Source organism: Prosopis cineraria, unplaced genomic scaffold (genome assembly GCF_029017545.1).
Source record: "Prosopis cineraria cultivar Desert tree isolate PC_DT_omini unplaced genomic scaffold, ASM2901754v1 PC1443, whole genome shotgun sequence".
NCBI lineage: Eukaryota > Viridiplantae > Streptophyta > Magnoliopsida > Fabales > Fabaceae > Prosopis > Prosopis cineraria.
In genome coordinates this window covers 1-14,463 of record NW_026556768.1, presented here as the reverse complement: position 1 = coordinate 14,463, position 14,463 = coordinate 1, and the positions used below count along the sequence as shown (strand labels likewise).

The following is a 14,463-nucleotide window of genomic DNA, read 5'->3' as shown; positions in this document are numbered from 1 at the left end:
TCTTCCTTTCGGGAAAATGTAAACGTGCTGTGTTTCTCTTTTCTCTTTTCTCTTTATTTTAAAATAAATATATAAATAAATATTAAACAAAATGCGACAAGGATTACTTCCCTTCCTAATGGAATTAATCGTGGATTGATATTTCCTCACGGCGAGTTTATTAAGAAATGTTGAAAAGGAAAATAATAATATATATTAAAGTTCACCTGTTGTTGTTGCTGTCGTTTTCTTTTCTGGTATGACCGATAATAAAGATGGATGAATTGCGCGACTTAAAAAGGTTTTCAGTGAAGGGAGAGAAGATACATAGAAGTAAAGACTTGTTTGGTTTCAGTTATTAAAAACAAATAAAAAATTTCTTTAGACAAGTGTTTTAAATTTAATTGTTTTTAAAATTATTCTCATTTGTTTTAAAAACAAAAAAATATTTTAAAACTATTTTCATTTCATTTTTTTTACAGGTGCATTACATCCGATTTATTGAAAATTAAAATCACCTTGACCAATTATTATAATAAGCAACCACCATTAATACTATCACTGTCAACTGATTTGATTTTTAAATTAACAGAATCAAATGATTTTTTTTTATTTTGTTTTGAAAAACAATTATAAAGCTATATTACAAAACAGATTATTCAAACAAAAAATGAAAACAAAACGCATACATGGCCTAAATTTTCTGAAATTTCAATTTGTGAAGTTTTTATTTTCAAGTGGAAATTGCAATGTAAAGCGCACCCATATGTTTTTATATAAATTTGATCTTGTGCATTAAAAAAAAAAAACACATACACATTGAATAAGTCTGATCTGTGTTGATATTCATGAACTTCTGATACAGATATTCATGACAAGGATGGGAGCACGGTAGGCTGTGGTTATGCATACATTAAATCTTCGGGAGAGAGATAACTAACATGACAACTGGAATAAGGATTAACATTTAGTGTTTCATATGTTATACGTACACGTATAGTTAACCTTAAAAGCTATATCAATTTAATATTAAATGTCCTTGTTAAGTAAGCATTATAAGTTTAGAAATATACCTTTGACCTTCATAAGCTTTGAAACTCAACTTACTTAAATTTTTGCATATAGATATCCTCATTAAATAAAAGTTATTATTTAAATGTCTCAATGTTTATTGACTATCAAATGTGCCTTTGAAACACATCAAATTTGAACCATATACAAATATTTCTTTTAATTTTTTTACAACTTAATAATGAACTCTCCTGAACGTAGAGCCAGTAATATAGATTAATTTGCAACCCGTGAGCTAGCCCGCAACGGGTTGTGAGCAAGGCGGAACTGGTTGACAAAACTCGCATATCATATAGATTGCATTTCTATGGCTAATCCACTAATAAAAAATATTTTTATATACATTTTTTAAATTTTATAAATTACAAATTTACTTCTTTTCATTTTTTTTTGGTAAAAGTTATATTTTCTCCCTAAAAATTAATTATCTAAATAACAATAAAACTCCTAAATCATTAAAAAAATACAAATTGAAAATACATTAATACAGTCCTAAATAAATATATATATCAATCACAAACAAATATGGTAAAAAGTTAATTATAATTTAAAGCTTAAAGATTTCTTCTAATGAATCATAATGTTAGAAGCTTTACTAGAAGCTGCAATATAATTAACACGTAGAAGTTTAAAAAGTAAATAAGAAGATACAGCTATTACTTAAACTTTTGCATATAGATATCCTCATTAAATAAAAGTTATTATTTAAATTTTCAGTGCTTATTGACTATCAAATGTGCCTTTGAAACACATCAAATTTGAACCATATACAAATATTTTTTTTAACTTTTAAAACTTAATAATAAACTCTCCTGAACATAGAGCCAGTAATATAGATTAATTGCAACCCGTGAGCTAGCCCGCAACGGGTTGTGAGCAAGGCGGAACGGGTTGACAAAACTCGCATATCATATAGATTGCATTTCTATGGCTAATCCACTAATAAAAAATATTTTTATATACATTTTTTAAATTTTATAAATTACAAATTTACTTCTTTTCATTTTTTTTGGTAAAAAGTTATATTTTCTCCTAAAAATTAATTATCTAAATAACAATAAAACTCCTAAATCATTAAAAAATACAAATTGAAAATACATTAATACAGTCCTAAATAAATATATATATCAATCACAAACAAATATGGTAAAAAGTTTAATTATAATTTAAAGCTTAAAGATTTCTTCTAATGAATCATAATGTTAGAAGCTTTACTAGAAGCTGCAATATAATTAACACGTAGAAGTTTAAAAAGTAAATAAGAAGATACAGCTATTACGGTACAAAGATTTTGATGTCTTTCCTTTTATTTTCATTGATATAATTAAATTGCTTTCTCTTATATATGGCACGGAATAAAAAGTGCATTTTGGTATATTATCTTCATTTATATTATATTTTGATATTGATTTTGATAATGAAAATTTATTTTTCATTTTTTTGTTATCTAAATTAAGGCTTCCTACCTTTAAGTAAAGGCTAATTAGTTTAGTTGTCAAGAATATGTCATAATACCTCAAGTCCAATTTCGGTTTTGGACGTTCCAACTTAACAAATTTTATTTTTTTATAATCATTAAAAAAAAATATAACAAATTAATAAATTTATTTTATTATCAATCTTAATAATATAGATTTAATCTTATGGCCCAATTCAATATTAAAAGTCTTTAAAATTTTTATAAATTAATTATTCATAACTGCTTTAAATAGTGTAGTTTTAAAATTTTGGCGGGTTTAAAAATTGAAAATGATTTTGCAATTTTCATCTTTTTTTTTTTTGAAAAAATAAGTAGGTTAATTCATCAATCTGCGGATTAACTCACTGCAGATTTATAGACTAACAATTAGATGAGTATCATCACATTTCATTACTTTAATTTAAAACACTGCCATTTAATAAAAATAGTAAATTTCATATCGATCAAGGTGCATTAATAAGGAAGCATTCTTGTTTAAAATATTCGCCAAATAAACCTTTTTATTTTATTCTCCTCCACTAACCCAAAAAGGATGAAAAGAAAAAAGCCATGCATGCAAGATCACATGTTATGGCATCTAGTTTCACTGACTATCATTTGATGAGCATCTCGTCCATTTCACATTAATCTGGACAGTTTAGATTTATAGGTTTTATTTTATATTTTATTATATATTTATTAAAATAAAAATTATAAAATTTTAATAAATTTATTTTCTTATCAAGTTGGATAATACAAATTTTATATGAATGGTCTAATTTAATATTAAATATTTTTTAATTTTTATAAATTAATTATTCAAATGTACTCTTGATAGTTTAGATTTAAAATTGTTTGTTGCAACTCTTTTTTTTTTAAGTTCTTGTTTAAAGATTATATTTATTTTAAATTTTTAATATTATATTTATTAAAATAAAAATTATAAAAAATTTTAATATTAAATCTAGACAGTTCAAAACATATCTGAATAATTAATTTATAAAAATTATAAATAATTTTAATATCAAATTAGACTATCCATGTTAAATTTGCATTGTCCAAATTGATAATAGGTTATATTTATTAAAGTTTTATATTTTTTATTAAATACAAATTAAAATATAAAAATAAAAACCTGTAAATCTGAAAAAATCTGGACGTTCCAGGTGTACCAAAACCAAACGCCATGTTATGCTAGCTGATCGGGGTCCGAAGGCAATTCCTCGTAACCATCATGGTGTTGGAATATCGCATCTCTTTCAACTGGAATGCACTTGACAATAGCAGATACTGGCATGCTCATTGCTCCAATCACGATACTGAATAGCCAGAGTTTCCAGTTGAGAGGCGCTGTGCTAGCAAATGTCCCCAGAAACTCAACTATGATTACTTGAAATGCCACTGTTATGAAAATTATCCCTAAAAATATCCAGCTCTTAAACATGCCTCTGAATACGTTTATCTTATTTATGTCTCGGCTGTTTATCTCATTGAACACCTGTCACAACAACCGCAACAGAGATGAGAACACCAAATACGATACTCTATATTTTATAAACCTCTCTGCTTTAGGATTGCCCAAATTTGTATGAACTGTATAAATTAAGTATTTTTCAACGGATCATATGACTTTATTTGCCTTTCAGAATGAAACGCAAATTCACAATCACGTACCTGGCAAAATACAAAGGAGTTGAAGATCAAAGTGTTGAGAACAATAGTTGCACCTGAACCGGTAATTCTGAGAAGCCTCTTGCCCGCAAAATTGAGAATGGCAAGGACAATTAACTGATATATACTTTGTCCAATGATATTCCTCCACATGGGTTTGGTGATAAAGCTTGCCCCTTTTGCAACTGGGGGTCTTTTCATTAGCTCATCATGAGGAGGCTCAGTGGCTAGGGCTAGAGCCCCCAGAGTGTCCATAATCAAGTTCACCCATAGTAATTGTATAGCCGTTAGTGGAGTAGATCCTGAAGCAAAGGAGGAAAAAGAAAACTAGCGTTGCTCTTCCTTCAGACCAATCCAAAGGCATTGAATGGAAATCAAAGTTTCTAGAGAAGTCAACAAACCTGTGATGCACGCAGAAACAAAGTTGATCACAAGAGCAACAGCATTTACCGTTAACTGAAACTGCACAAATTTTTGAATGTTTATGTATACTGCCCGCCCCCACCTGGCCACTTTCACAATTGTCTTGAAGTTATCATCCATTATGATCACATCTGCATTTTGTTTGGCAACCTGCAAGGGGTAATTGCAAAGAAGAAACGTATTAGATTCATAAAAACCAGTAAGATCACACTGCATTTCGTTTAGAACAAGACGCTGAGCTACCATACAAGACCACTTATATAACCATAATAGCAAAAATTTCCAGAGGCACAAACCTCTGTTCCAGCGATGCCCATGGCAAATCCAATATCTGCTTCATGCAATGCCGGAGCATCATTGGTTCCGTCTCCAGTAACAGCAACAACTTCACCAAACGTATTCCTCAAATGGGATACCAAGGTATGCTTATCAAGCGGCAAAGATCGCGCCAGGACCTATAACCATAATAATCAAGCTTGTAACAAAAATGAGCATTTCAGATAAGAGATGTAAGTAAAAGCTTACAATGGGATTAGAACCTGGATTCTTGGTATCAAATGCTTTATTTGTTCAGGTGACAAGTTGCGAAATTCTGGTCCTTCTATTGCTATACCATCCTCGGTGAGGATGCCACATTCTTCAGCTATAGCCTCAGCTGTATGTATGTTATCACCAGTGACCATACGAACTGTTATTCCAGCTGCTAAACAAGTTTGAACGGCGTTCTTGACCTCAGGGCGCACAGGATCCTTGATTCCTAAAACGGCTATTAGTGTGTAGCCATCATCAGGTATACTTATTTTCCCTTGGTTTTCATTTATATCTCTGACAGCCAAACAAAGAGTTCTTAAAGCTCCCGAGGCAAAATTGTTTATAACATCAGAAATATTCTTCGCTTGGTCTTCAAGAAGATCAATGGTTTCTCCATTGCAATCAATAAATTTGTCACACATTTTCAATATTATTTCTGATGCACCTTTGCAGAAAGCTCGTATCCCCCCTTCAGGGAGACCTACGAGAACAGACATCTTCTTTCGAACTGAATTAAAAGGCTCAATGTCAAGTTTCTTATAATCTCTGTGCTGGGAATCCAAATCACCACCCAAAAGCAAGCCAAATTCCAATAATGCCGATTCTGTTGGTGTTCCAAGTATTGAGTTCTTTCCATCTCTATCCTTGACTACTTCAGAAGAAGTATTTTGAAACATAGCCTGCAAAAGGACGTCCAGAGCTCCTTCAGATATCTCTGTTCTTAGCTTGGCTCCACTTTCATTGCCTTTAATTTCCATGGTTTTCTCGCATATCCATATTTTATCAACCGCCATATGGTTAGCGGTTAACGTCCCTGTCTTATCTGTACATATGCAACTCGCTGAACCCATTGTCTCGCACGCAGAAAGATGCCTCATGAGTGCTCTTTCATTCATCAGTTCTTTCATTGCAAAAGCAAGGCTAAGTGTCACTGCCAAAGGTAGTCCCTCTGGAACGGCAACAACTATTATCGTAACAGAAATAGCAAAATAGTTTAGCAGCTTTACTGCATCATTTGACGACCAATGAGTAATATCACCATGAATTGCCTTTTCCACCACAAACCTTATCGTCAGCACCAAAAATGTCAGCACAGCGAAAGTCAAACCAATCTTGCCAATTATTGTAGCAACTCCATTCAGTTTGACTTGCAAGGGGGTCTCATCCTCTCCCCCCTCGTTTAAAGTTTCCATTAGTTTTCCCCATTCAGTCCGCATGCCAACAGTTGTCACTAACATTTTCCCTTGACCATCTTGTACTTTAGTTCCTGACAGAAGAAATGGTTTTTCTTCAAGCAAATTTACTGGTTCACTCTCACCTGACAAGCTTGATTCATCAATCAACAAGTTGTATCCTGATATGTAAACGCCATCAGCTGGAACTTGATCCCCAGTTGACAAATAAACAATATCTCCCACTACCACGTCATAAATTGAAATCTTTTGCCTTTTCCCATCCCTAATGACATGGACAGAGATTTTTTTCTTCTCCTTGTCTAAAGCCCTGAACTGTAAGGATTGTTGGTAGTCACTTGCAGCAGTCACAGTAACTACCAAGAGCACACTGAGTATGATTCCTAAACCATCATACATACCCTCAGGCCACCGTTCAGTGGCAATACCTACACCTATAGACACTACGGCACAAACCATGAGAATAATTAGGGTCAAATCATGTAGTGCTTCCCACACGAACATCAGGAAGGTCCTGGGAGGTCTTTCTGTATAACGGTTGATCCCATAAACTTGTTGCCTTGTTTTTACAGTATCTTCGTTAATACCTTCATCTACAGAGGTAGAGAGTTTCGTTGCAATTTCTTTAACCCCACCGTATTTTTCTAATGCTTCATAATCGTGGCCCCGAACAATAGACGCAATCTCACTGATATCAATGCTGAAACCAGCTTCTCTCCCGTCTTCTGGTAGATTGTTTTCAGCTAGACCACGAGCTGCATGAGACAACAGATAAACTTGTAAGAATACATGTAAAGAACTAAGAAATTAGTTCTGATTTCCAAAGCAAAGGTGGGAGCTTTTATCATACCATTAATAAAGTGCAGTGCTGCCTTTTGAACAAAGAGAGCAACTCGAACTTTATCCTGATTGAGTAGACAAGAATTATATAATAAAAATTTTGATAAAAAGTTAACAACAAACCATATTTATCAAGGGCAGACAAAGACTACTTAAGACAATAGAATAATTTATGGACTACAGAGATCTTTTCCCTTAAAGAACCTTCGGAAGATCACAACCCAAATAAATACAGGTGTGTGAGTTTTATTCTCATCCCTTTAGAGGGCATCCATAACAACCCGGACCATAACCTTGAGAATACAAGTAGCCATATCCTTTCTATACTCTATACAAGCACACATTAACCTGCAAAGTCATGTCCAAAGGTAATTCATATATAACTTCAACCTTTAATTATTGATCATCTCTAAGAACATATAGGTAAAATTATTTTAGTGCCTTATAAGATCATTAATATAATGCATGTCCAAAGACACGAGACTTCCCACTTTGAGAGTGAAATCAGAACAGCTAGAATAAGTTTTTCCTCCTTTCTTTCTTTTCCTTTATTTGTAAATGGTAATCATTATGGACGCGAAAACTCAAGCTTAAAACGCATGAGCGTATCCATGAAAAAGCCGAAGAGGAAGAATAGCATTTTGCATGGCGTGTTGCTCGTAATGGATCGGAGCCGCTCTCGTATAATCCAGTGGGCCAGATTTGGTGACTGTTAAAAACTGTTGCTCCCTCTTCCCATCTCGGATTAAAACCGCGCATTGAGTCTCATTTAGTCATTTAGAAGCCCGAAACAAAGAGAGCCTCGTGCTAAAATCTATACAATATGCTAAAAAAAAAAAAACATATATAATACATGTAAAGAAAAAATAAACTTGGTTCCCTGAGTTTTGTTATAAATCATTGCATTTTTTTTTATCCTAAATCCCACACTTTTGTTTTTGGTGTTCAAAGTCCTTATAACACTATTCATAGAAGGAATTAGGACATCAAAAAACAAAAATGAAGGGATTTAGATCATTAAAAAAAAGTGATTACAAAAAGCAAAAAAACATATATGATATATAAAGTAGTGAAACTTGTAATAAATTATTATGCTATTTATAAATTATGAATAGTAAAGAACAATTTATTTTTTATTTTATAAAGCAAGAAAGTGTTTAGGACTCGACAAAGTTTTTTAAATGCTAGTTTAGGCACATTTTTAAGAAATGGAAATGGATCTCCAGATTAATTCAAAAGAAATTAATTGACAAGGAAACACAGAATCTCCTTTCATCATCCACCCGTCAAGAACCAGAGGGGCTAAAGAGAGCAAATTTAAAGGCTCCCAAAACCTGAATGGTATGAGAATCTAACCGAATAGTCCCTCTAATTTGTGCACTAGTATGCTATAGTTGAATGAAAAGCCCAGATGGCATAGACATTTTGAAGATTCAACACGTAAAATACGCGTCAAAACCGTGTTCAAGTCAAGTCAATGTTAAACTATTGGCCAAAAAAGGTGAGTGTCAACTGGGGATAGCCCCGCTTTCCGTGAAATTCCCCACACTAGAGTAACATGTAATTTAATTTTCAACTCAGAAAGACGACAATGCAATTTTAAAAGCAAGGGATTCTCGAGTAGTGCTTGTCTGGGATGAGATCATCACGGTGACCCATGGACACGAAAGCTAGCTAAAATCCTTTTTGTTGCTGTGTGCCATTTATAATATATTATATTTCTCTTATTTAAAAATATAAAATATTTTTTAAAAAGTTAGATATTAAAAAATATAAAGTATTTTTAATCTTTTAAAGTATAATAATTATTTTTTTAAATTTTTTTATTAATAAATAATTTTATATTTATTATAAAATATTTAATAGAAATAAATATAAAAAGATAGGGTTAGTTTGAAAATAAATAATTAAGATAAAATTAATTAAAAATATTTTATATTTTTAAATGAAAAAAATATATGGTTAGATGAAAAGAAAAAGAAATTTGTTTCCTTCAAACAAGTCACAGCGTGCAGTCCTGTTATACAAATAAACTACTATATAATTACGACGTATTTTATTAATTTTATACGGATAACATAGTAATATGTAAATACAAGTAAGTACATCAGATCCAGAACAAAAAAACATTCACACAAATCAAAAAGCTCAACGCCTTCCTACTCTAGCATTTCCTCTGAGTTGGCATGCAGCATTAAATCAATATATATATATATATATATATTATTCTCATGCTTTTATATCACTTACGCAATCAATCAATCAATATTAATATATATATATATATATATATATATCAACACGTGTTATAAAATTAGTATGCTAATGCTGTTTCTAAGCTGTTAATATCCTCGCAAATGCAAGGGAGATTATTCTAGTCCTGCGCGTTAATTGTCTTTACTGATTTACTCTAACTTTGGTAAGTATTGCGACGACAATTTGAAACTTCCGCGAAGTTTCCTTGGTGGCCATTATATATATGTTAAATGTTTCAACATGTATATATATATATATATATATATATGCACTCATTGCTTTACAAGCTGAGCACGTATGTAGCTTTAAATATTACTTTAAAAAAACTCGAAGCAAATGCAAATTATGAACACAAAATCAAACAATATATAAATTAATAATTAATAAAAAATTATAATTCTCATAACGTACCAACAAAATATACCTAATTTATTATTAAACTGTTTGATTATACAATAAATATATAAGTTTTAATGATATATGACAAATATATGATTTTTATAAACAATTGTGTCGTTGTTTATTAAATTACAGCTTTGCCGTGACATTGTTATAATGAATATTACTTACCATTTTCAATGAAAAATCTAATGACAGAAATATTAAAAAAACGTGTTTTCATGTAATATCATGTATTATGATATTGATCTTTTTTTTAGTAAATAACTAAAATGTTTAAGCTCACATGGTGATTAAACAAAATATTAACACATTTTAAGCATAAAGATATTTTTCAAAATGAAAAATAGCTTCTTGAAATAAAGACATCCATTAAACCAAAAATGATATGACAACCCCGCCTAACATAATGCTAAGATGAAAGTAATGTATTTTTATTTTGTTAAACAAATGAAAATAATTTATTTTTCTCATATACATATATACTTTCCCTGTGTCCGCGCATGTGTATACTTTTCCTGTACGTGTATCCGCCTAACTTCAAACATTTGCTCATGATTTTTCCTTTCTTTTAATAAATCAGAAGGATCTGAACCGACTTTTACTTTTAAACCTGATGAACTTTTTATCTCGAAAACTATATTAAATCATATTAATTAATATATAAACATAATTTATTGGAGCATATAGTTTTTTCTCAGACAAAAAAAAAGTGTATAGTTTTTTCCATATCAATATTCATAACTTTTTTAGTACTGTTTAGGTTATATGCTAATTTTATATTTTTAAAGAAAATTAGGTGCGTTGACTTACGAATATTCATTAACTGTTCAATTTCATTTATGTAAACAGAATATACGTTTTTTCTTCTGCTCCGAAATAAACAAAAATTTATTAGCTAACTTCTATATACAAACAAAGTTTAAAATTCACGAGATATTAGCGTTAAACTTTCCCAAGAACTTCATAGGGAAAATATTTTCCAAAAACATCAACAAACACGATATATTAATATTTTATTTAGATAAAAGTAAAAATTGCGAAGTTATTTCTATTTTTATTACTCCATAAAATTTTAAAATGAATAAAGGTCAATCTCCATTCGAAACAGATTGGAGGACCACCAGCCAAAATGGAGAAAACAGAAAAGTTCGAACGCGTCGACGTAGCGAGTCCCTAATGCGTACGGAATTGGGATTTAGAGGCCTAAACCAAGAGAACCGAATCACGCAAGTAACAGCTGCAAAACGCTGACTTTGATTTTGAAAGTCAGTCAATCTTGAAACTGTCAGTTCGTTGGCCCCAAAATGGATTCTCATCATCAATGTTAAACGGAACCAACTTAGAGGAAGAGATTGAAACGTCGAATTCTGTCTCCAGATTTCAGCACTGACCATTTCACCCTAGAACACTCAATGATCACCGTCTCTCAGCCTTACAGTCATTTACTTGATACACGAAGAGCTCCAGGATTGATTCCGAGGAAATGAGATGAATAGAGATTCTGTACATAGATTCTAGTCACTCAAACAAAGTTTATAATTTTATATAGTTTTTTGTTTCACAAATCTTTTTAAACCATATCAGATTTGAATCTGGTGTTGCAAAACAAGTTTATTTCATCAGAACAAATTCCTGTGTGTTTTAGACGCTGATTATGGGCACACAAGTTTCCCTGGACGTGGATACGGATTTAATTTCTTTTTTCCCCCCTTGCTGGAGGAATATTTCGGAAGGAGAACCTTATCACGCTATCACACTATGGAAACCGCACTTACCTCCCGCGAAACGCAGTTCTACGTGAAAGCAAGGAAGGAAACGGCATGTGTAAATAAATAAAACAGAGAAATGGAAGAACCTGAATTTCCTTCTTTCTTTTTTTCGGCTTCGGAACGTTTCTGGAGATCTGCCACCATGCGGAAACGTCTGCGGTGGTTCTTTACTAACGCGACGGCTGATCTCCATCGCATCGAGGCTTCGATGGATGGTCTCTTGTGCTCCACAACGAAGTCCTTCAACAGACTCTCCATATGTGGACTCTACTAAATCTTTTGGAGATTATAAAGTGGATCCATATATATTTATATATATTGTGCCAAGTGAGTATATATATCAAGCGTGTAGTGCGGAATCCGATGAGTAGCGTGGCACTCAGGAGGGTCTAAATCCACTTGTTTTCATGTGACATGATAATAATTATTGAATGGTTATAACAAAAATTATCATATACTATTTAAAAAATATCAAATCTCACATTTTAAAAAGAAGAAAACAATATTTTGATTGTTAGAGTTGTTTTGAATTTTTGAATAAAGTATATCTGAATAATTTTCAAGCACAGATGAAATTCTATGACAGTAATCGAGATAATATAATCAACGAGTAAGTAAACTTATGTCACTTATATCAAATCCAAATAAAATTGAAATACACGAGCGGCTCGCACATGGCATTAGCAAAGAGAATCTATGAGTATTTACAAGGGGAGAATGATACATGTAATGGCTTTCATAAAATGTTACTATAAAAATAAAATAAAAATTCCTATTAAATTGTTACGTATGCAGATGATCATTGCTTCAAATGAATTATTAGTTTGGGTCTCTTATTTTTTTCATGAATGCAGGTCAGAAAGTGTATTAGGAAGAGATAAAAAATTACAATTAATCAAATAGCATATGCCATTTTGTCTGACATATTTATAATTTACTGCAACATTTTTTATTAAAATTTTAGAAAAATTTAAAAGTCGTTAACCCTACATAAAAATTAATAAATTTTATACATTGCCTATATTAAATACATTTTTAAAAAAATCTCTTACTCTCCCAACATCAACATTAAATATGGATACAAAAATAAATATTGTAATAAATAATCATATAATTTATTATAAAAAAAGACAACAACATATCTCCTCCAAGTGCTTTTTATAAATAAAATCAGAAATAAATATAAGACCATTGTATGAGAGCAAGGGAATGAATAGTTGAATACAAGTAATTTAATTTTAATGTTTACCAAGAATAATTAATTTTCCTTTCATGCGTAAGAAGCGAATTAATAGAAAAAAAAACATTACAATTTTTTTACTTTTGATCAAATCATTCGTGTTTTTTTGATTGAAAAAAAAAATCACTCATGCTTCAAATAAGATGGTCTTCAAGTTCTCCCTCTCCCCCCCCCCCAACCAAAAAAAAAAAAATGGTCTTCAAGATTTTTAACATTTAAGGAAATTATGACTTAAACGGCCTGACTTGGTCGACATGCAAATTCAAACCGTCTCAGCAGAGGTTAAAAGCAAAATGAAAATTCCACAACAACCACGATGAAGTATTCTTGCAGAATACCAGCGATGAAGAATGACATCATTTCTCATCTATACTAGTAGAAATAGGCCATTTATACCCATGTGAGTATCTACATTGATTCAAGAGCACACGGCGTAAAAAGAAAAGATGATGATGTTTTTATAAATAAAAAAAATGACATGATATCTATACCGGTTACTCGTGGAACCGGTATAGATATTGAGTGAATTGGTTAAGGTAAATTGTAAAGGATTTTGAATGAATTGATCAGTTGCTTATGACACATATTTGTATTTTTAAAATCAATTGATCTGTAGTCTTTTTCTGCATTTTTTATTTCAGGCCCGCGAAATTCAAGACTAATTTAGAATGACGAAATGGGAATCGCAGAAGTAATTGAAAAGAAGGGTAAGTTGTGGGTAGCAACTGGAACAATTCACGAGGACTGGACTTATATTGTTCAATTGAGAAGGAGGCTGGTAGGTGGAATAATGCCTGTCGTTTTACTTATTGCCCTCTTCCTTGTGTAGTAGAAATGGGAGGAACGTGGGAACGACTCATTGACTCTAATCAATATTTGTAAGTAGTATTACGTTACAATTGAATTATGTTTGAAGCCAAAGTATTCTCTGAATAGAAAATTTTAATTAGAAATAATGGACATGCATGCGAAGTATTATTGACTATTCAAATTTCACATTGTGGTAGAGAAAAAATTGTTTGACAAATTATTGAACGCATATGTTTCTTGGGAAAATAAGATACTCCCTCCGGTCCTTGTTGGGAGACATTTTTAATCGTTTCATGTATATTAAGAAAAGTTTAATTATTTTTTAATATCATAAAATGATATTTACTTTCTTTTTTATCCTTAATTTTTAATAATAATACAATTATATTAAATATTTTATGTTAATCAATAAAGGATAAAATTAAAAAAAATGGTTTAAATATTACAAAGTATCTTACATTTTAAATTAAAAATTACTTCTAAAAAATATTTATAAAAAGACTAAAGAGTATTTTAAAATTTATCTTGGTCGTGTAAAGTTTATTTGGTGGGTATTTGATGGAATTAGGAGCATTGTAGCATGCCTTGGAAATTTGTGAACTGGAAACTTAATGCACTAGGTAGTGATGAATCTTCATGGTATCAATACTACAAAAAAAAAAAATTATATAGTGGTTATTTTTATCAATATATAACAGATAAAAACCATTATATATTTGTATGATCTCAAAGAAACGATATAGTGATTATTCAACTTATATATAGTTTGGCTTTATATAATGATCATTTACAAATAACTGTTATATAATTTTTTTAAAT

General features: G+C 30.9%; 1 protein-coding gene across 1 annotated transcript; it reads right to left on the bottom strand.

Annotated features, from left to right (window-relative positions):
• Nucleotides 1-2,235: 2,235 nt before the first annotated feature.
• LOC129300133 (calcium-transporting ATPase 4, plasma membrane-type-like) lies at nucleotides 2,236-11,869 on the bottom strand. Its single transcript, XM_054938663.1, has 7 exons — nucleotides 11,687-11,869; nucleotides 7,178-7,240; nucleotides 5,143-7,082; nucleotides 4,900-5,058; nucleotides 4,582-4,753; nucleotides 4,184-4,482; nucleotides 2,236-4,007 (listed from the first exon to the last, which is right to left on the bottom strand). The coding sequence occupies exons 1-7, from the start codon at nucleotides 11,850-11,852 to the stop codon at nucleotides 3,699-3,701; spliced, it is 3,108 nt and encodes a 1,035-aa protein (XP_054794638.1). The 5' UTR covers nucleotides 11,853-11,869; the 3' UTR covers nucleotides 2,236-3,698.
• Nucleotides 11,870-14,463: the final 2,594 nt, after the last annotated feature.

Coding starts and splice junctions, on each gene's coding strand:
- LOC129300133 (XM_054938663.1), bottom strand. CDS start 11,852: ATGGAGAGTCTGTTGAAGGACTTCGTTGTGGAGCACAAGAGACCATCC. Junction 7,241..11,686: donor CGAAAAAAAGAAAGAAGGAA/ATTCAGGTTCTT, acceptor ATTCTTGTCTAC/TCAATCAGGATAAAGTTCGA. Junction 7,083..7,177: donor AGCACTGCACTTTATTAATG/GTATGATAAAAG, acceptor TGTCTCATGCAG/CTCGTGGTCTAGCTGAAAAC.